This window comes from Macrobrachium nipponense, chromosome 1 (genome assembly GCF_015104395.2).
Source record: "Macrobrachium nipponense isolate FS-2020 chromosome 1, ASM1510439v2, whole genome shotgun sequence".
Lineage (NCBI taxonomy): Eukaryota > Metazoa > Arthropoda > Malacostraca > Decapoda > Palaemonidae > Macrobrachium > Macrobrachium nipponense.
In genome coordinates this window covers 181,664,996-181,688,276 of record NC_087200.1, presented here as the reverse complement: position 1 = coordinate 181,688,276, position 23,281 = coordinate 181,664,996, and the positions used below count along the sequence as shown (strand labels likewise).

At 37.6% G+C, this 23,281-nt stretch overlaps 1 protein-coding gene across 3 annotated transcripts; it reads right to left on the bottom strand.

The window, feature by feature from the left end:
* Positions 1-665: 665 nt before the first annotated feature.
* On the bottom strand, positions 666-19,044 carry LOC135219890 (glycoprotein-N-acetylgalactosamine 3-beta-galactosyltransferase 1-like). 3 transcript variants are annotated; one of them, XM_064257046.1, is made up of 8 exons: positions 18,109-19,039; positions 8,488-8,697; positions 7,976-8,137; positions 7,123-7,391; positions 6,444-6,611; positions 4,691-4,811; positions 1,384-1,541; positions 666-985 (listed from the first exon to the last, which is right to left on the bottom strand). In XM_064257046.1, exons 2-8 carry the CDS (start codon positions 8,684-8,686, stop codon positions 857-859), a joined length of 1,206 nt encoding a protein of 401 aa, XP_064113116.1. In that variant the 5' UTR covers positions 8,687-8,697; positions 18,109-19,039; the 3' UTR covers positions 666-856. The 3 variants fall into 3 exon arrangements, with proteins under 3 accessions (XP_064113116.1, XP_064113117.1, XP_064113118.1); XM_064257047.1 differs by lacking the exon at positions 18,109-19,039 and adding an exon at positions 9,585-9,643; XM_064257048.1 differs by lacking the exon at positions 8,488-8,697 and having other exon boundaries at positions 18,109-19,044.
* Positions 19,045-23,281: the final 4,237 nt, after the last annotated feature.

Genomic DNA, 23,281 nt, shown 5'->3' with positions numbered 1-23,281 from the left:
CACACCTTCACTGCCACATGAAGACTGACTAACTTCAATTGAACTGAAGACAGAAAGTCTTGAACTTATAATATTTGTTGGGGCCTGGGGGAGGGGGCGGGGCGTAGTAGGCTTGTCACACCAACACATTTCCCCAATCTTTAGACCCAATAGCCAATAATTAATTGAATTATTCACATAAACTAGCGTCACAAATTAAGCTAAACTGGCGATAGAAAGTTATATAAGTTCTTGTTTTGCGTACCATCACTGTAACGAGCATAAACAGCTTCGATTGCATAAAGATATGAGAAACGCTGTTCGTTTCTTGGTACACATTTTTGGCGGCAAATGCTAAAAGATGCCGGAAAATGGAATAGGTATCATATGCTGATTTAAGGAGCAAGAGGAATTCTAATTCCTCTGGTGGTCATTCACTGGGCCCTTAACCACGTTATATCTAATGATATCCATTTCGTAGGTTTTATTTATAAACTTTGTTCATAAGAACTGCTAACTTGTCACTGATTTGGCTACAAAAACAATATTTAGTACTTTACACGCTATGCAATACACTCGTAGACCTAGCCTATGCTAAATCTAAAAACCATTGGTTGAAAGTGAAGGTACTGACGGAATAATGCGTTCCTGGACTGTTTTATACTGTATCTCAACTATTAGCTATAATCACGCCTTAAATATAGTTTTCATTATTTTTCCACAACAGCTAGTATTGTAATATATGCATTTTGCTAAGATATGTAGCCATCAAAGAGTTAACAATGAATGAGTGATATCCAACAGGTAAGATCTAATACACAAAAATAATGTTTAAATATTTGTATTGAATAACGTTATAACTAAGGTTCCACATATGTCAGCAGTCTTTAACAGGCATATCTAGACCGTAGGCTTTTAAATGATATATCAAGAATTCGAGGGTGTACAGTAGGCCTTTTCTGACGTAGTGGAATGAGATGGTGGTGTCACTGCAACACGACAGACCCTGAAAACAGAGGAAAAAGACTTTGTTGTTTTATGAAGCTTTCATATTTGGCAGCTAGACTCAAAATCACGAAATAGTTGGATGTATTCTCAAGCGGTCACCCTGGAAGGATGAGTAAATTCAATAAAAGTCAACTGATAGTTTAGCAAGTTAGGCACACACACACAAATGCATCCATTTTTTATATAAGTTTAGGCTTGTCGTCGTCCAACACGAGGCGAGCTTCTCTCACAATATATGGATATACAAGAATGCAGAATGAAGGTACCCTCATGCAAGCTTCGGTACGGTACGTAACGCTCCTTTGGGACGGGTCTCTCTCTCTCTCTCTCTCTCTCTCTCTCTCTCTCTCTCTTTACATTTCCGTCACTTTATAAAGAAGAGCAGAGCTGCCCTACCTGTTCGTGATCATAGACGAGATTCTCCCAGTACCAGTAGGAGAGATTCTTGCCTTTGGGCACCACGACGTCCGCCGGAATGAAGGGGAAGAACCGCGGACGCCCGTTTTCGTCTCTCGAGTCCCCTGGGCGGACGCCGGCGGCCGCCATGAAATATCCTGAATGGAGTAAAAGGGTGCAAAGTGTCCTCTTAGAATGCCAGGGTACAAAATATCTTACATGACAGTACGAGAATTTGTTCTTGTTGAGAAGCAGGGTATACAGGAACTCCAATATAAAATTTATGCCAAGGGCCAAGCGCTGTGACCTGTGAGGTCAAACAGCGATGAAAGGGAGATTGGGAGTAAAATGTAACATTGGCCAGGGAGGGGAAGGGCGGGGGGGGGGGGACCTCCCAGTGGCACTATGAAACAATTGTTAGGAGATAGTGGAAAGTAAGAAGGAAGAAAGGTACTATGAACGGAAGTACAGTAAAATGCCCTACGTTGTGTCAACTTATTTCAACAATTCAAATTTCGCTAAATATCAACATTGGTATTTTTAAATCATTAATATTCAAATACTTGAATTAATTGGCCTAGATCCCCTCGCTCATTTTATCATTCGGACTAATGCTGCATTAACTGTCTAATTCATCAACAACAATAAATTCATAATGCATGATACAATAGCACTAAAGTAACGAACTATCGGTTTTACGGGCTGCCCAAGAGCAAGGGCACCTGCAGGCATAAGGCCACCAGCACAAGACAAGCAAGCCTAAACTATAGAACAAGAAACTACCAGTTTCCACCGTACAGGATGTAACAAACTGAGCATCGCCGAGTAATTGTGTGTCTGTTAAAACTGACATCAAAATGAGTAACAAAACGTGGAGCAACTTTCTTTTAACGACGCATGAATAACACTGGAATTCAAGTTTTTAACCGAGTATCCTTGAGCAACGAAAGTCATAAATTGCAAGGAACATCTGCTTGGCAAAGCACCTGTCACAAACGCAAAGGCACACCTTGTCTATCACATTCAATGAGTCGTGTGTTCTGTTCACTTTCGGTTTCTCATTTTGTGGTGCATTCAGAATCGTGTCAATCGTGACTATAATTCGAGTTATGATATAAAGTTCAGTATATCTTAGTTTAACCAAACCACTGAGCTAATTAACAGCTCTCCTAGGGCTGGCACGAAGGATTAGATATTTTTACGTGGCTAGGAACCAATTGGTTACCTAGCAGTGGAACCTACAGCTTTTTGTGGGATCCGAACCACATTATATCGAGAAATTAATTTCTGATCATTAGAAATAAATTCCTCTGATTCCACGTTGGCATAGCAGGGAATCGAACTCGGGAGTACGGAATCGGTAGGCGAACACGAAAACCACTAGTCCAACGAGAAAGTGAGTCATGATATAACCAGCTTCAGTAAATGTTATGTATTTTAATGTACAATATAAAAAAAAACCGAGAGTGCAGTACAATCATCCTATATAAAATTGTTTTCCTAAAGCCTTACTACATCTTAAAAGTCATATGTAGGTTATAAAACTACATCTGCAGTATAGTAGTTATCTACAACTATCTGTGAAATATTTCTTGTAATCAAAGATTTCCCAGCGGCACTAGTCGGAAGTAATATAAAAAGTATCTTGAATCATCAATGCCTCTTTCAGCGACATCTAATAAATCTAAAAAAATATACCATTGACAAATATCTTAATTGCAACTCACGGATAGCAACCCAGTTCTGACTAACGCTTAAGATCGTCACCTGTTCTAACCAAAACACGGCTACATATATATAAAAAAATATATAATTAGAATATCTACTCTCAACGTGAATCATAACTAAACATACTTTTAAATTCATCATATATCGAATAGAATAAAATGCAGAATTTAGGCCTAAGGCCAAGCGCTGGGACCTATGAGGTCAAACAACGCTGAAAGAGAAACTGACAGTAAGAAAGTTTGAAATGTGTAAAGGAGGAAAACTTCGTAGTAGTACCATGAAACAATTGTTAGGAGAAGTTGGAAAGTCAGATGGAAGAAAGAGCATATGAACGGAACCAGAGTAAAAGGAATAAAAGAGATTGCAGCTAGGGGACGAAAGGACGCTGCTTAAGTAATCCCTACAGTGTACCCAGTACCACGGTCTAGTCTAGACCGTACAGTGCACCACAGACTAGAGTCTAGACCGTACAGTGCACCACGGTCTAGAGTCTTATGATCCGTACAGTGCACCACCGGTTCTTAGAGTCCTAGACCGTTACAGGTGGCATTCACGGTGCCTGAAGAGTCATAGACCGTTAAAGTGCACCACGGTTTCCTAGAAGTCTAGGACCGTTTTACCAGTGCACCACGGTTCCTTAGAGTTCCTAGGACCGTACCAGTGCACCCCACAGTCGTAGGGACCGTTACAGCTGCACACCACGGTCTAGAGTTCCTAGACCGGTACAGTGCACGGTCCTAGAGGTGCGGTAGAAGACCTGGGGGGGTGGCGTGGGGGGGGGAACCTGGTACAGTGCACCACGGTCTAGAGTCTAGACCGTACAGTGCACCACGGTCTAGAGTCTAGACCGTACAGTGCATCACGGTCTAGAGTCTAGAGTCCTAGGACCTGTACAGATGCACTCCAAGGTGCACCATTGGTCTAGAGGTCCCTTTAGGAACGCCGTACAGCTGCCAATTCACGGTTCCAGTAGTCTAGACTGAACAGATGCATCACGGGTCTAGAGTCTAGACCTGTACAAGTTGCACCACGGTCCTAGAAGTCCGCTAGACCGGTACAGTGCACCACGGTCTTAGAGATCTAGGACCGTAACAGTGCACCACCGGTCTCCTAGAGTCTTAGACGGTACAGCTGCATCCGGTCTAGAGTCTAAGACCCGTACAGTGCACCACCGGTCTTAGAGTCCTAGACCGATACAGTTGCACCCAAAACGGTTCTTAGAGTCCTAGACCGATACAGTGGCATCCGACGGTCTAGAGGTCTAGAAACCGTACAGTGCCATCACGGGTCCATGAGATCTAGAACCGAACAGTGCACCACGGTCTAGAGTCTAGACCGTACAGTGCACCACGGTCTAGAGTCTAGACCGTACAGTGCACCACGGTCTAGAGTCTAGACCGTACAGTGCACCACGGTGTAGACCGCCAGTGCACCACGTGAGGTGCACTAACGGCGCTACTCCCCTACAGGGTTCATCACAATATTAACTCAAGTTACTCTAATGCACCAATATCAACCATAAATCATAACTAACTGAACGGAAGTCTCAACCACAAATCATCCAAATGAACTCTCTTACCCATCTGAACGTCCTCAGCTCCTTGGGAATAGGCCAAGGTCTTATTCTTCATGCCGGCCTCGACGAAGGCCCTCAAAGCCCCTCTGCTGAGGATGTAGCCAGCGCCTCCGCTCATGTAGCCCTGTCAGAAGCAGAAATTAAAGATTAATGGGAAAAAATGGAACCCTCGGGTGTCCCTATTCACTTATTTGCACTGATAACTCCTAAAAATCAGGTGCCTCTTTTTACTTATAACTCATAAACAGCAAAACTTAGATTCTAATTCACAAATAGAAAACTTGAGATTTCTTTTCGTACTCATAAACCTTAGACACAAAACTCACAGACTTTTATTCTTCTCCTTCATATAAATAACAGAGAAGCCCTGAAAAACACCACTTTTATATAAAATTCAATTTTATACACAATACTCTTGCAATTCTTACAAAAACTAAATAACTGGACAGTCAATATCTCATTATTCAGTACTTTCGGCTATCAATTCCTGATACAAAAACTAGTAAATATACTTGATGCATCCACTTCTGATGCCCAAAGGGTAAATATGTTTAGCTCAACCTGGCTATATAATAATAGAATTTATAAGTCCAGAATATTATTCATAGGTCATTTACCGCTTACTCTTTACGAGCAGAAATCTGTATACAGTACGTCCACTTAATTGGAAAGATGAAGAATGCATTTAGCATTTATTTACCTTTTTTTTTTTTTTAATATCCTGCAATTTCATGCAACTGTCAGTGAAAGTTCAAAGCACTTAACTTTCGTTCATCTACTGAAGACTCTCACTGCAAATTGCACGTGCATTGCTAACAGAAAATCAGAGTTCGCTTTCATACATGGGACTTCTCTATATCTAGAGGGTATCAAACTTATCTGTGCTTAAATTGTCTTTATGAAAAATGCAGTGATGCACTAGGCTAGATTTTTTTTTTTCTTATGTAGCGTGACCATTATTTATCGCTACAAAGCAATAACAACTAGGCGTATCTTGCGTGCGTCACAAATCACCTAAAGTTTTATCAAATTCGCATCTGTTATGAAATCAAAATAGAATAGAAATTGTGCTTTCTAATGATGATCCAAGGTATCTGCCGGTGCCTTTTCTCCATTGTTTGGAGAATAACTATATTTTCAGGCGTGATTTTGTGTCACAATAGGTTTACAAAGTCCATTAATAGCTGTTTTTCATCTTCACTACCTAGAGAACAGTAATTTGTAAAAGGACAATTATAGTACTGTCTAAAGTAAACATTGCCTTTGATTTTTGACATTTAAGCTGTCAAGCCAATCACTGGGGTAGTGAAATGATGAAAACGCATGAGATGAAGTACATGGGTCTAAAGGTGTAACTGTTTGAAAACCCCGCAGTTGTACTAATTAGTAATAATTAGAGGGGTTGGAACCGTTCGAAAACCCCGCAGTTGTACTAATTAGTAATAATTAGAGAGGTTAGAACTATTAGAAAACCCCGCAGTTGTACTAATTAGAGGGGTTGGAACTGTTATAAATCCCCGCAGTTGTACTAAATAGTAATAATTAGAGGTTGGACTGCTGGACAGCAAAATTGAAGAAGGGAAGCGGGAGGAATAGTACTACTAAAGAGTGGTTGCAGATAGGTGCTGAAGCGACGCTTCAAACACCCTTGAATAATGCTTGCATTGTATAATGTGATGTGCAAAACGACACTAAAAACTGCTCTAAAACAAGACTAACCAATTCCACGAGTTACTTTTTAATTCCTCTCCACTACCTGCGGAACGATGGCATTAAAGTGGCATCCGTAGTAGAGCGGGTCTTCGGGGTCCTTGTCATGCAGCCAGTAGCGAAGGTTCTCCATGATGAGGTAGGTGTCGTCGTCCGCTTTCACGAACCAGTCGAAGTCGTCCAGATAGTGGAGGTAGGCGTGGCGAAAGGCGTCCTGTTCGTGAGCATAAGGAGAGAATTTAGTCCTGTTCGTGTGCATAAGGAGGGAATTTAGTCCTGTTCGTGTGCATAACAGAAGAATTTATGTGTTCGTGAGCAATTTTAAGGATGGGAATTTAGTCTGTTCGTGCATAAGGAGAGATTTAGTCCTGTTCGTGTGCTTAAGAGGAATTTAGTCCTGTTCGGTGTGGCATAGAGAATTTAGTCCTGTTCGTGTGCATAAGGAGGGAATTTAGTAATCATTCTTTTTTGTACTGTTTATTTCTCCATTTTTTTAAGATAAGCTTTGGCGCGAGTCTTTTAAGTCTATGACGTAGCTATAATATTTCGTCAAATGATCTCATGTCATCACAAAGAGGTGCATAGTGATTGCAACTGTACGCAACCCAGCATTCTTGTTTGACAAACGATAACCCTGAGAGGTTGGCCTGGTGCTTCTTCTCGAATTAAGAACCACCGGCTTTTCCTTCAGGCTCTTCTTCCTTGTTTACATAGGAGCTACCTACCCTAGTTTTGTTCCAAAGTCCGTCCCGCCGAGTGGACGCGTGCGGTACCGTCAGCAGTGGGAGTTCATCGTCTTCCCTCTGTCTCCTGGGGAACCCATCTTCGTCGTAATCCTCCTCCTCCACATGGTTGGTGACGAAGAGAATCTTGGTGCACCTCTTCCCCCAGGTGCGGTAGACGTGAAGGGCGTAGGAGACATGGTGGGCGGGGTATGTCACAACGAGACACAGGACGCGTACCTCGTGGAAGAGGCGATTGGCAATGTTGCCAACTGGGAAGCAGAATTAATTGATGAGCTTAGAAGGCTTAGGAATTACCCTAGAGAGTTTAGGATCAGCCTGGAGGCTTTAGGGGCTTTCATTGTGTTAATAAATCATTTGTCGGTAATATGACATTGTATATTGATATTGATTTCTAATTTTTTACTAATCCAAATATTGTAGGTATATAATTTTGTAACTCATAATATCATAGTTATTATGTAAATGAAATTTAATATTTTTCTAATAAAAGATAAAAAAAAATATGTGACATCAGTGAAAAAAAAGTCTTTAAAATGTAGCGAAACTTTCATCTATAATATAGTAGACAAGCATCTGCTAATGTTTTCTAATAAGAATTTCCAAAATACAAGAATCTCCAGATGTCAATCCAGATGCACGAAGGAACTGACCAGAGAGAAACTTTTGTCATCCTATCAAAAACATCAGAAATAAATAAGTAAACAATATATCTTAATACTGAAAGAAGTAATGATTGCTAAACATTGAAGAAAGAAGGCAAATAATAAAATACAGTGGAAAAACATATCACAGCTGCCGTATTTAGCTACTGGTTACTTTTATTTACACTTACAACAGGTTTTCGAACGCTTTTGCAGACGCTGAGAGTGTTGTTGCTGCTCTTTCGTTTTCCCGGCTGACTTTGTGGGCCGACCGCCCATCTCTCTGGTACCGACAATCTGCATCAAGTCATCTGGACTGGATACTTCTTTTTCCCACGGCTCGTTCATCCATCCTGGGAAAAAAAAAAACTTAAATACGTTTGCATTCACAAGGTAATAGAATATCAATGGAATCATTTCTCTCATTTGTTCGTTTATGTTGTTCGGACAAGATTAGACTATGGATTAACTTCAATACGAAACTTTTAAGCCAGCCATGCAGACGAGTTTATTAAACAAATATACGTGAATATGTTAATAAAACATCACAGCATTAACATCAATCTTGTGTCGACCAAATATCAAAATCGCTACCTTCATTTTTTTTACATTTTCGTGGTCATTTAGAAATTGGAGTCGCCTAATAATTCATCAACCTTTTTTTCCTATCGTTGCAAACAATAAAAAAAACATTGCAACTTACTTGCAGATATCCCTGGCGAAGAATTTTGCGTGGTATTTGGCATATAGAGGGCAGCCGAGTGCAGCAGGGCGATGGTTAGGCCTAAGAAGAAGCCCATGACGAGAGCAGCTAGACATTGAGGCGAAAGTGACCTAAGTCGCCACCAACCGACTCCCTGGGGCACACAGGGACGTTCTCTCCGACTAATTGACTCGGGCATGAAGAATTGGCCTGTTTCAAGAATATAATTTACATTATATCTGACCGTACAAAGTGATAAAACTGCAATTTTTACACAGTAACATGAAAATACGAACTAACAGAAAGGTTATTGACATTTTTAACCGAGATACATTGCACGCATGACGAATTCAACTTTCATGTCATCCTCTGCATTCAATACCAGTACTGTCTGGCTTTAAATTGAAGGCTATTATACGGAACTGGTTGTTGCATGCTTGTAATATCTGGACAATATTTCCATTTTTTATCGACTGAATCATTCTCATGGCGAAGAAAAATATGCAACGACAAATATTGCGCCCTCAGAGAGAGAGAGAGAGAAAAAAAAAAAAAGTGTTCCGCTTGATCACTTCGCGTGCGAGAAAAAAAAAATACCATGTTAAGAAAACAATCATCTTGTCAGATTTCTCAATGAAAATGAGTTAAAACAATGAATTTTGTCATATTGCTATATTTTTTTTTTGTTCTTTTTTACAAACGATATGATAAACACACACACACACACACATATTCTTGAGTCTAGTCAGGCGGAGAAAGTGAGATTATCACATGGTTCTTGGCTTGCTAGCGTTCTCACAATCAAAGAGAAGTCATCACAGTAGGAAAACGTTTATTTTAACGAACTTTTGTACAGAGAATCAACGGAATGACGCAAAATAAGAAGTATCACTCAATACAGATAAAATAAATTTCATAGTAGCAGTTGCATCGTAACCATTTCGGCTCTATAGCGAACACTTCGAGTCAATCAGTTAGTAAAAGAGATTAAAAATTATGTTCGAGTGGCTCCGCTCACATATATGCCCATGAAGTATTAACACACGCATACTGGTCCCAAGCCTGAATAAATGTAATCAGTAATTGAATGGGTTTACCAAACACTACCAGAAGCCGCTGTCACATAGTTCCCGCCAACCTGAACTGAAACTATAGAAGACTGACCTGAAGAAGAGCATACCTGGAGGAGAGGAAAACGTCATAATTGTGACGTCAAAACAATGAGACACATCACTAATTCTTGATGTCTGTTTACCATGTTAAATATTTTAGTTGAAGTTCAAGCATATTATTATTATTAAGGAGCAAAACAAAACCACTTCATGGTGTCTAGTTTTTATAAATAATTACTGAATATTAGATATGATAGACCGAAGCCTCCGGCAACCATTCAGATCTGGACTGAGGTTATCTTGAGAAGCTGCTGTATAAATGGACATAACAACAATGTTACCATGAATTTAATATAAGGAGATAATACAACATGAATATAAAGCTACGTAGACGTGAGTTTATTACGTATCACGTCCCAGAGAAAAACTTAACAGAACTCGCTCGAGTCTAGTCACAACAACCCGGTCATTCATCATTTGATTTCCGGAGGGCACGCATGAGTAGGGATCAGTCGTTGCCAAAGATAAAAAAAAAAGGAATAAAAATATACTTTCGCTTTCTGCCATGAATACTGAAGATAGAAAGTAAGAAACAACTAATTGTTCTGTCATTCCAACGCGTATTTATTGTCGTTATCCGGTTTTTATAGTACTATTTCTACGTGTCTGGAAAGTATGTACCCAAGGAAGAGAATTTGAAACTGGAAGTATATAGGACGAATTTAAGTCATACAGTATATTTATATGGCCTCGGGTGTCATTTGGCAATAATTATGAATTACGAAAGGAAAGACGACGCATGATATAAACGGCTGCGTTGAGGAACAAGGAAGACGAAAATGGTTACCTTGACCTTGATAGGAAACCTCAGGCAATTACTGAAAATGTTGATGCCATCATCTCTCGTATTCTTTCCCGTTTAAACGAAGCAAATGGGGGAGGTGTGTTATAGAAAGTAAAGGCGCATGAGCTATGACTATTGCTCAGGCTAGATTCAAGATACAGACTCAAGTAAGACAAAGTTGGCCTAGTTCAGCTCAGTATTAGAGCTGACGGTAGAGTGTGATGTTTCAACGAATTGAAGATGTCTCTTGAACGAACAAATTATATAATAGATAACTCACTTCCAAGGGGAAAAATACATTCTCGGCATGTTAGGATCCTCTGGGATGCTACTTGCGTCTAATGATAATTTTTTATTAATATATTTCTGACACTTGATACAGCAAATTACTAGGGCTAGTACCACAGTAATACTTTTAACACGAATCATGGATGAACACCTGAGTAGAAAACTTCCATACACCCTCAGCAGAACATCGAACCTACTTACACACACACATACACACTGTCATCCACCTCTAATTTGAACGCTTTCTAATGGAGCATATAATATATGTTAAGGTCCTGCTTATTTGATATCTCTTTCAAGCCGTCTGTCCAACCATCTCTAAGTCTTCCCAACACATTACTAAATTTTTACTTCCAGTGATATACATATATATATATATATATATATATACATATATATATATATATATATATGCATATTTATTTACACATATATAAAAAATAAATACTGAACGTAATATACAGAAAATTGATGCATAAGATCAAACGCAGATAAGATGTATAAAAAGTACGTAACATACACGCATAGTGCATGTAATATATTATGCTGGTAATTATATCCTATATATATATATATATATATATATCATATAGAGAAGAGAGAGAGAGAGAGAGAGATGAGATAGGAGAGAGACGAGGAGAAGGGAGCGAGAGAGAGAGAATAATGTCTGAATCCTTCACATAAGGCCAGTATCGACAAAACTAAGAACAGATTAAAAAAAAAAACGATCTGACAATGATTGATGTCCCCATTCTGTGATCATAAATTACAAATCCATGAGACCTGGAAATGAAAGAGAGGCAACGTCTGTTAACTGGCCGGGTCATAAATTGCTGGAAATCGCTGCCAAAGCATGATTGAGTCTAACGGCCTGTTCTAGATCCTGGCAACCGAATTTGCAATTAAACTTTACCACTACTGAGCATTGGTTGATTTGTGTGGAAAGATCCACCTCAAAAAAAGTTCATCTTCATTTAAAATTGTACAAATTCTCTTGTCTTTATTATTATTATTATATCATTCACAAGTCACAATGCAACTCGTGATGTAAAAGTAGAATATTACACAGCCTGGGGCTTCTCTGGGGAAAATAGCCCAGCTCTGGCAACGAAAAAAAATAGAAACAAATAACAAAAGATAACAAAAAATAAGACATATATCAGAAAAAAATAAATATCAAATAAACTATAGAGTTGAGATGAAGCCAACCGGCACAACGAGTTTGAACTTCTGATCAATAGAGGTTCAAGCACAGCATTAGACGCAACTGACGGAGGTGTATAAGTATAAAAATTACAAAACCTGCCTTCCTATTAGGGCGACAGAAATATATAGAATTACGGAGGGTAAGCATTAAGCCATATGGCTCACAAATTTGAGGATTTGTTGAGTGAGTCTAGCGACAGGTGGTTGCCCAAAGCAGATGCATATATAACTGTTTCAGCAGCACAATGCCCTCCTCCCTCAAAACAGAAATGAGAGCAATGTTGATGGAATGCGCATACGAGTCCAGATCGAGGTCACGTGACAGCTGAATATCAGTTAATAACTAAGCGCGAAGTAGAAAAATCGTCTTACGGACGAGAGATTGAACTGAAGGCTACGATTATCTGGAAAAACGTCACGAGCCTGAACCAGTGCATACTATTTTTCTTTTACTGTGTGTGTGTGTGAGAGAGAGAGAGAGAACGTCACGAGCCTGAACCAGTGCATACTATTTTTCCTGTGTGTGTGTGTGTGTGTGAGTGTGAGAGAGAGAGAGAGGTGGGGGAGGGGTGATATGTAAGCAACCCTCTCTGCACAGTTTGGTCACGTATGCCACAAGAAGACTCTGTACCTAAAGATTTTTTCTCCTTTACTCAATTATGTTTATGGACAAGAGCCACATTTAATCATTTCCAACATTTTACAGTTTAACTCTTGCAGACGTTCTAGCTCGGGGAATGCTAATGATGGCAAATAAACATTACAATGAAGTCAATAACCAGCAACTGTTTAATCAATACCTAATTAATAACTAAATTTGGAAAGCAAACCTGTAGATGAAAGAATTTTGGCTCTTTCAGACAGTATGTTTCAGTAAAGAGTAGGCCTAATTATTGCAGGAATAGCCAAAAACTCTTGTCTAGACAGGAAAATCATGGAATGCTTCTATTAAAAAAAAAAAAGCACGAGTTCTGTTTATGTTACATGAGACATGAAAGAAAGCATTATCATTAACTGTTGCTTTAATCAAATTTTTTAATATAAGCAGTAAACATGGCCGACCATGTCATTGTCCAAACTAGTAAATACAATATATATATATATATATATATTATATATATATATATATATATATATTCTATCTAGCCAGAGTTTGCTTTACCAAGTGCCATGCCATAGTTGGAAATCATGTAACTAAGTTTTTCTAGTTGGGAATTAGCCTACCGATGAACAAGGTATCGTACGTATAGTCTTGAAATAATGAACACAAACATAATAAAACAGTAAATAAAATAAACTTGAGCAAATCAAAGTAAAAGAGAATGACGACAAACAAATAAACGGTAAACAAGATCTTTTTAATAACAAGTAAATCCTCGTTTTCGAGGGCGTGCAGTTTTTGCCTGGAAATAAATAACAGGAAAGAATGGCAGGTGTGATTTATTGCCCATTACTAATGCAGATTATTCCACAAAAAAGTTATTTCTCTTAAGGATCCGTGACGCAAAGGGTTGTTTATGGGAAGAATCTGGTTTCCACCGGTTACCAGGTCCATGGGAAAACTGAGCCACCTAGACTAACTGTCTGAAGGGCGTAATTTACTATGCATTCGTCTTCTTTCTTTCCTTGATTTTCCCTTACCCCTATTCTTTCTTTCCTTTCGTTTATTTTGTGCATTGAAATATGATAATATACAAACTATGTGCAACATAAAATCAACCCTATCGTGGCTTATTAGTCTAATATTATACCATTGATATTATGACCACTTCGCATTAAAAAATATTGTGTATATCTTCAAAGCCAGCACTAAGCTTAGTTATTCTAATGGAAGATAACACACAATATATACCCGAGTAAAACGTATATAAAAAGATTGTACTGTACATAAAGCTACACGTATAGAGGAAGGCATCACTCCAAAATTCAACCAGTCATAAAAGCACATACCGACCTTAAGAAAACTCCAATAAACCCTTCTGCAAGGTATAACGGCTCAAGATGACACTGGACTTATCTGTCTAGTAATCTACGAGGTCACTCCCCCAGATAATGCAACAATTCATACAGCCATTTGGAAGAAAATTGATGCGAAAACCATTTTCGGTCCCGACATTGTATGCCAGATTCCGCCGTTGTAATTGCGCATGACACAAGAGAATCACTACTTTCATCCAGCTTTCCAATGACAAAAAATACCTCGGGTACCGTTCATGCGGACGCCATTGTTGACCTCGTATAAAGATTTGGTACAAACAATTATCTTTGTTTTATATATCCGTATTTTAGAAAAAGGTTTGGACTTATGAAAGACGTGGGAGAATGTAAGGACTATAGCGACAGTATTCAGTACCGTGAATCGCGCAGATATTCGAGCCAAAATAGGATATCAAATGACCCCTCTCTCTCTCTCTCTCTCTCTCTCTCTCTCTCTCTCTCTCTCTCTCTCTTTTCGTCCCCATAAGAATTGAATTGAATATAGAATTTAGGTCAAAGGCCAACCACTGAGACCTATAAGGTCATTCAACTCTAAAACGGAAATTGACAGTCTAAGGTTTGAAAGGCGTAACAGGAGGACACCTCAAAGCAGTTGCACCATGAATCAACTGTTAGGAGAGGGTGGAAACTAAGATGGAAGAGGCTATGGAAGGAGGTACAATAAAAGGAATAAAAGGGGTTGCAGCTAGAAGCCGAAAGCACGCCGCAAAGAACCTTAAGTAATGCCTACAGTACACTGCATGAGGTGCACTGATGGCACTAACTCCCTACGGGAATTGTCCCCGTAAGAGATACAATCAACAGTATGCCTTACGCACAGTATAGTCACCATAGTTTTCGTTTACTCGGGAAGTAAGCCTAGAAACTACTTTCTTGTTGGTGGCGGGGGATGGGAGGGGTAGGATAACCCATAAAAAGGTCAGAAAAGGGTGTTTCGCGTCGAGGTAAAGATACTAGAATTTTAGGATAGGATAATTATGATTTATTTATTAGAATGAAAATGTAAAAAGTAAATAATGTGCATGTTAATCAAACAGTACAGAAAAATTATTCCTAATATAAAATATAGCATATTTCTTTAAATTTTCGTTGGTGAAACAAGGCTCTATTTGACCGTAACTTTTAACATGCGCCCCAAGTAAGCGGGAGGTCGGATCACCCCTTGTTTATTTATAAATAATTTCATTTATCTATCTATCCGAATTAATACTGAATTTCAACTTTAAGTAATAATAATAATAAATAATAATAATAATAATAATAATAATAATAATAATAATAATAATAATAATAATAATAATAAAATTGTACCTATAATCATAAGAACACTATACTCTGTTTTTTTTCATCTGTCCATCCGCCTGTGGTGTTTTAGATAGTTACATTCAGCTTACTTTCAACGGTTATAATAATATCCTATTTCGAATATTAACGGTGTAATTCGCATTCAGTAAATTATTAAAACACTTTTCAGTTGCAAATGTACACCCAGATATCCTTTTATTTACCTAAAACTTACACATAGCGTAACTATCTAAAGCCCGGACGCAATTGTTACCATACAAAAACACCACAGGCGGATGGACTGATGAAAAAAAACAGAGTATAGGCACGATACCAAGCTCCCTGAAAAGAAACCTGGAAAAACTAGATGCCGAAGAAGCTCCTGGACTCATGCAGAAGAGTGTGCTCCTAGAAACAGGACACTTAGAGAGAAAAGTAATGGATTCCTAAGGAGGCAGGATGCAACCCGGAACCCCACATTATAAAAACCCCCCAGTCGAATAGGATGACTGTGAAAGAAAAAAAAATAAAGGTAAAAATAAATAAATAAAATAATAATTATTTTTTTCGGAGTGCAAATTTTAGAGCATTTCACTGTGACAAATAAAAAATTCGAATTAATATTGAATTTCACTTAAGAAATTAAACAACTAAAATAACTAATAATAATAATAATAATAATAATTATAATAATCTGCTCGTACATAAAACTTATATTTATTCAACATAACTTTTAATGACGGCTGTTTTTTCTAAAACATTAGCAGAGTTAATCATCATCATCCAAGTCTATCTTAGGAGACTTTACTACCGGCTATCATTTGGTCAATCTCATTATGACCTTTGACCTAACTGTCCTACCGCAGGGTTCGGACTTGTGATTTTGTTTGCTCTTAGAAGTCTCTTAATCGCTTAGAAAAACTCTCTCTCTCTCTCTCTCTCTCTCTCTCCCTCTCAAAGAAAGAGCAGATAGTAAGTTTGACTTCTTTCTGCGTTTTCGTAAGAAAATAAAGCAACCTAAGCACTACTATGTTAATTAAGAGGGAAATTTGAGAATTCTAATCAGAATAACCTTTTAGAAATGAATGAAGTAAAAGAAGCCCTTTTCCATTATCATTTCCAAAGTGGCTATTGTTACGCTACTCGTACCAATTACGAAGGGAGATTTAAGTAGGCCTAGGTTAAGTAAGATAAATTATTAGCCTTTCCTTCCCAGCGTCCATTTTTACGTTCTGACTGACGCAAAGCGCCAATTCCCTCGCAATGGCTATTTTCTCATCAGGACTGAGTTCAATCAGCAACTTCATTTTTTCCCAGGAAAATTCTTTCTATAGCTGCCGATAAATCTTTTGTCAGATGTCGAAGAGTATACAGAAATTATGACCGGGTCAATTATCTGTACGTCCTCTGTGAGATTCCTTCTCTAGTATTTTTCCCATGGTTTATCTTCTACAAATCTCCACTCGTCTCCTGCCTTCCTCATAATGTAGGTCTAGGTCTTCCGAATCATACGGTGCCCGCAGAAGCCAGCTGACACCATCACGTCCTATAATTCTCCTAGGTATGGTGCTTACGCATACCCGAGCTATCTTCCTCTCCCCTTCAATTTATCTCATGGACATATGGAACTCCCTTCATTGTTGTAATATACTCATTACAGTTCTATCCTCAGATCGCCAGACTTTTGAGATACACTGTAAGTCATGTAAAAGTATAGCAATATAGATCGTACTAGACTTACTTTAAAATCAAATCTTACTTTAATATGCAATTTCAGTCTTTGATTTCCAAAGCCTGTCTGTTTAGTTTATTTACCTTTCGCTAAAATTATAATCTATGAGAACCTGTTATGTATATCGTAGTTCCTAAATATTTGAAACATTCCACCTCATTAATCCTTTCACCAAATTGTTTTAAATCATCACTTTGTGCATGCTCTTAGGAAAACAGTATCATCTACGCATTCTAAGTCAGTCAAGTTTTTATCATTACTCCTTTCTACACCTATCAAGTCCAACCAGTTTTTTTTATTATTATTATTATAAAAACCATTGGAATGGCAAGCAGCAAAGGCTTCATAACGTAAGCTGTAACAGCCCACTATTTACTGCAAACTCGCATGAATAATTTAAGTTGATTTAACATACTCAAAAAGAAAATAAGTGATGCAAGATCTCTAACAACTGGTATAAGCTATCAAAGGCTTATACCACTATATACATCGTTAATGATAAAAAATAATGGGAGTTAAATTATATGAAATGCACCATTTCAAAATCACATAAACAAGAGTTCTGTTCTGCGTCTGCTTTGAGAGCATAAATAACGCTGTAGCAACCACATGTGAAACTATGGTTATTTATCTCCCTCTTCCGAATTTTGGAAATTACAGCGGATGTCGACCCACATTTGACAAAGAAAGTTCAGACTTCGGAAATTCTCTCTCTCTCTCTCTTCAAACCTTTCTCTTCAGCTCTTATTTTTAAACTAACCTAATACGGAGGCCAGAAGCGCATGCCACTGAATTAATTCGGTTTCACCATGTTCTTAATTGCTTTTATTAATCGCTGATTGTGAGCGTCAAAAAAGATAACAAAATTCAGCTTTCATTTGTTCAGGTTATGTCAGTTAAGTGTTATCAGAAATTATCATTAGGTAACTTATCTATTCATTTTGTGTTAGAATTATGTCAGAAATCCCGTGACACTAATATTGCATTGGCTCGTCTCGGTATATTCTTTGCTTGAGAGAAAGCACGTTTGTACTATATTTGATGGCCATGTTTATAAGTAATTTTCGCCAGTGATGGTGATGATAATGACGATAATGACAGCGATAAGAATGGTGTATGATGGAAAAATTCCTTAAAGGCAAAATCGGTAGACTTACTTTTTAAGAGACGCCGAAAAAAATTGTAGTCCGAAGCTTCTTATAAGTCCTTCAAATTCTCGGGGAGTTCAAGCCCACATTTCCTTCACGAAATATAAACACTGAATACCTTTTCTATCCGAAGGATTTGAAAGCCTTTCCTGTTATCAGAACCAAGGCTTTTCACTTTTTAAGGCATGACAATGTATTCCTTGCCGCAACTATTCTGCAAGTCACTACCGTTGACTCAGAATTTCTATTCCTTTTCTCTCACTGTTAATTGCCTTTGTGTACTTGGTAATGAGCTTTCTCTGCTTATTTGAGTTTACTATTGCACCTGAAGGTTCCACTGGCGCAGTTGCTTTGATTGTATAACAACGATACACACTGAATAAGCCCCGGTGAAATGAAATGGTCTCATGCAATTTACATTTTTCTACTGGCTGAGAAACGAACTGCAACACTTGAGTAACCGTTAAGCAACGGTGCGACTTTTAAACAAAAAGGACCTTGCCATCTTTTCTCAGTATGCTAAACATGGGCATCTTTTTCAGATATCGCTGTAAACACTAACGTTCACCGGGAACGCGAAGAAATCAAAATGTTTTCAAGGAACTGGGGGTCCATGTGAAAGATCTGACAGTCTACGCGATTTCAAGTCTCTCACCTGCCGTAAACAACTAAGTAATAAGTAAACCAGCGAACACTTTTACATCATCACCGGTGAAATGTGATTCACGATGTGGTCAGCGTGGTAAAGCACCAATTTCTGCCAAAGAGAAAACAGTCTTTCTCTCTCTCTCCCTGTCTGTTTGTCAGGGTGTTGCCTTCCCCAAGCCTGTCGGTATACAGACTGGCGACTTAGCGAGATCGGCGACCAACAGCAACTGACGTTACTCGGTCTACTCTACTCTCGATCTTCGGTTATTGCCGCACTGGCTACCGGCGAATGTCGGTACTCGGTAGCCTACATTCCCAAGTGCTGGACACCGGAGAGAATCTGCTAGATTACTCGTTGCCTGCGATTGAACGATACTTAACAACTTTCCCACATTAAAGCGGAATGCCATGCTCACGTCATTATTGGTGCGTTGAAAAAAAAAAAGTAGAAAGCGGTCATGAGCGAGGAAAAATCTGGACGAATCTCAAAATATTTTTAGATAGAAGAAGAAGAGGGAAAGAGAGAGACTGAATTTCAGTTTTGTGGCCTTTATGTCATCATTTGATCCTGTTTAGTTTAATTACTGTTTTTGAGTAGCCAGTATTAATTTTGAAAATAATACTACAATTAGTACCTAGTGTTTAAAAAAAATGTTTTACATCCTAGTTAATAATAAAAAGAAAAAAATCCATGCTAATTTGTAAATATTGAAGGTATATATTTTTGTAATATTTTGTAACGCCTTACTTATGTAAATGATATGTAATATATATCTAATAAACGTTAAAAAAAAGTTCAAAGACTCAATGAACAACAGTGTAACCTCACTAGATAGATATATGTGAAGTATTGCATATCCCAATAACTACGCTCATCAGTTCCAAATGCTTCGATAAAATGTGCTATTAAATACATACAGTACATTATTCTCAGTTGCAAGTATCCAATAAAGTTAGCAGTCATCAAACTTCCTTCATTTTGGTCATATTCACCGCTAATTATAATCACGCAAACAGCAGCGGAGTCGAACTAATTTGGGTGTTAAATCGTATATTACATACAGCGAGTTTTTATTTATTTATTTTGCTTTTCAGTTGTGGTAGGCTTATATATTCGCCGCGATCTACTCTACCAGAATAAAACAGTAATTTAGTTGCGATACGAAAATGTAGGCCTAAGCCTCCTGGTATGTATGTGTAGCTCTGTTTGTCCTAGATGCCTTCATTTTCTACCGAAGTAACTTATCTTTATAAATGTTTTGAAAAGATATTGTCATAAGTCTACGAAGGGCTAATATCAGTATAACTTGAGTTGATCTTACCAAGGGAGGTGATGGATTATTGTCGCCAATAATATATATATACTAATATTATATATATATATATATACATATATATATATATATATATATATATATATATATATATATATATTATATATTGCTACTTTCAAAATGCATATATCTCCTCTTAGACTGTATAAAATGTTATGTAGAATTTTGGCAACATTTTTTCAGATTCCTAGATAGCTTAGAGTTAGGATGTTTTAAATGTGTGTTCAGATTTCGCATTACATGTTATAAAAAGAATATATATAATGTAGAAAGAGAGAGAATATCTTTGTCCGTTCAAAGCTAGAGTTGTTTTTCAAAATCTGTCAACACGTTTGATAAGCGAGCTCGAGTCTTCATTTGTGTTTTGAGATTCTCTCATCACGTAAGATAAGGGGCTTCTGCTTCGGTTGATCGAGTTGAGTACGTGTCTTTTTTTTTTTTTAACAGACTGGTCTCATACGTGTATGTCTTTGTCAAAGCCACGTGCAGATTACACATTTTGTATGTAAAGTTGCGTAAGATTTCGAAGCTACTGGAAGCATTATTGCCAAAAACGCTTTGTCATCTCCCCTGTCCAGCTTCCGTAAGGGAGAAGTTTTTCATTCGGGTTTAGATACTCGAAGCGTTCAGATCTCTCTCTCTCTCTCTCTCCATCGCATAGCACTTTTGATCTTAAAATAACGTAAAGATTTCATGTTGAATGGTCACTCGTAACTTGAGAATTTCATATTTGATATTTCTTAGAGTTATTTAGTGTTAAATAGTGTTTTTTGTGGAATCTGAACAAACATTGTTTCGTAACGGCGCCCGGTTTTGTGAAAGTGTGAAACGAGCTGCAGCAAGAAAGAAAGAAAATGTATACCAAAAAGGTAAAGTGTGTTATATTTTTATTAGTTGCAACTAATAACTGATAGGAACAGTGGTTAACTAATAACTGATAGGAACAGTGGTTTGGTAAAAACTAAATAACTGATGGTTACAGTGGTTTGAGAGAAACTATTTACGTTTTTACACATTGCAAATTTTTGTGTTTTGTGTTTGTTTCATTTTTGTGCATTTGTTCATTTTCTTATTGAAGTGTGCCTTTTTATTTTATATTCTGTGTGATTAATGCTTTTTGCAAATTTTGATATTGTCCACATTTTTCTGTATTTTCATTTGCATTCACAATTTAATTGACTTAGTTATTTTCATTGCTTAATCATTGCACATTTAATTAAATTTAACACTTGTGAATTAATTTGCATTTACTTAGAATTCTTTTCAAGTTTTATTATTGTTTAGCACTTGTGAATTAATTTCAAATTTTCAATTATTGCCTAACACTTTTAGAATTTTGATTGAATTAATTTTCTTGAATTTTGTGATAAATTAATTTTGATTTATTTTTACTTAATTTGATTCAAGAATTAGTTAAACTTTACTTTGTTTTCAAGTAACAATAATTTTCCCTGATATTGTGAATTTCACTTATAAATTTTGAGTTTAATAATAAATTTTTTTATCTAAAATTTTTATAAGTGTTTTCTTTATTTTATACCAGTATATAATTATATTGATGTTAGGTAGAAACATAGAGTGGGTAATTGATCTTGTGTTTTTCCTTCAGTAACTTGAACTAAGTGAATTAGAACCAGGGAAGTACTTAGACATCTTGAAATCAGGGAAATACTTAGACTTTTTAAAGTTGCTTGATGGAGTGATGCCCTTTGATTAATTTAATTACTTACAAGCTTACCTCACACCTGTTTTGATGAACTTAGTCTGATTTTCTGCAATACTGGTAAGTTGTTAAGGGATCACTGTTGCCTTTAGAGTATTCAGTCGTTTATTACCTGTGATGAGGGTTCAGGTGTCTGGCTTTTGTGAGGTAACAATAAATGAATGGTAAGCGTAGTAACCAGATACTTGGCGCTTCGTCACAATATATAAGATAGTATAATATATATATATATATATATATATTGTATGTCTGTATCTGTTTAGAAATGAATATATGATCACAGATACGTAAATATATTCGTTCATATATAGCCAGACAGATAAATACCGCATAAAATACCCTTTATGTGAAACTAATAAAAGAAATCTGAAAAGGTTCGGAAACCATGTTTTTGGGATCATCGCTCAAGATTTCAAATTGGTCAGATTGCAGGCAGCCTGCTGTAATACATATTTTTTACCATCTACCGTACCAGGTCAAGTCTGATCTGGTCTGATTCTTGCAGAAAAACCTGCCCAGTCTAGAAATTACGCAACAAGGAAAAACTCCAGTAGTCCTATGGTCAGGAAGTAAAGGTACCTACAAGTCTGAACGCCGAATTACAGTAATCTCTCCTAAACGCAGAGGGGATTGTGACATCCTGACTGGCCCACCCATTCTTGTCTCGGACAAGACCAATTAGTGGCTGTATAGGTCTACCTTCCCGCCGGTGCCTAGACCGTGGTTAAAACCGGCCCTTTTACGACGTCTCTCCGACACCAAGACCCAGGCGCTTGCGCAACCGAGAAACAAAGGGTGTCATCTGCTTCGATTTGTCAAGACGGACTTTCACTTCGTGTATTTCCGAGATGAAAATGAGATGAAACTCTCTCGTTAGACCGAAGACGGAGACTCAGAACAGGAAATCACATACGAATAACTTACCAAAGTCGTTTCCTGAGAAATATTCAGCATCACTCACTTTCGCGTGCGGTTATTTGATTTTCAAATTACCGATTCACATCACGACATACAATAACTGTGCAATAGCAGACTTGTACTAATATAGAATCAATCTCTCTGCCTCCGTCTCGTTTGGTTATTGGATTTCTTAATTCTAGACTCACATTACGGCGTGCAAAAAGAGAAACAAAATTAATTAAAACAAGAAAAAAAAAAAAAAGCTAAAAGATCACAAAATCTCGACTGATTCAATCTCCGCGGAACACGACATAATATAGTATTATATTATTTATTCTCTAAACCTTGGTATATATAAACAAGGAAAAGGCTAAAAGAATCACAAAATCGTTAATTGATTCTGTCTCCGTGTAACTTAAAATGACGAGATGGAATGTGCAAGAGAAAGCATCACCGCCTACCTCCTAATCACTGTATAACGATCCTAAGAAACACAGCGAGACTGGTCACTAACTACAGTAATGGCGCAATTAACAATCACGCAAGATAATTTCAATACAATGTCACGAGTGGTTGC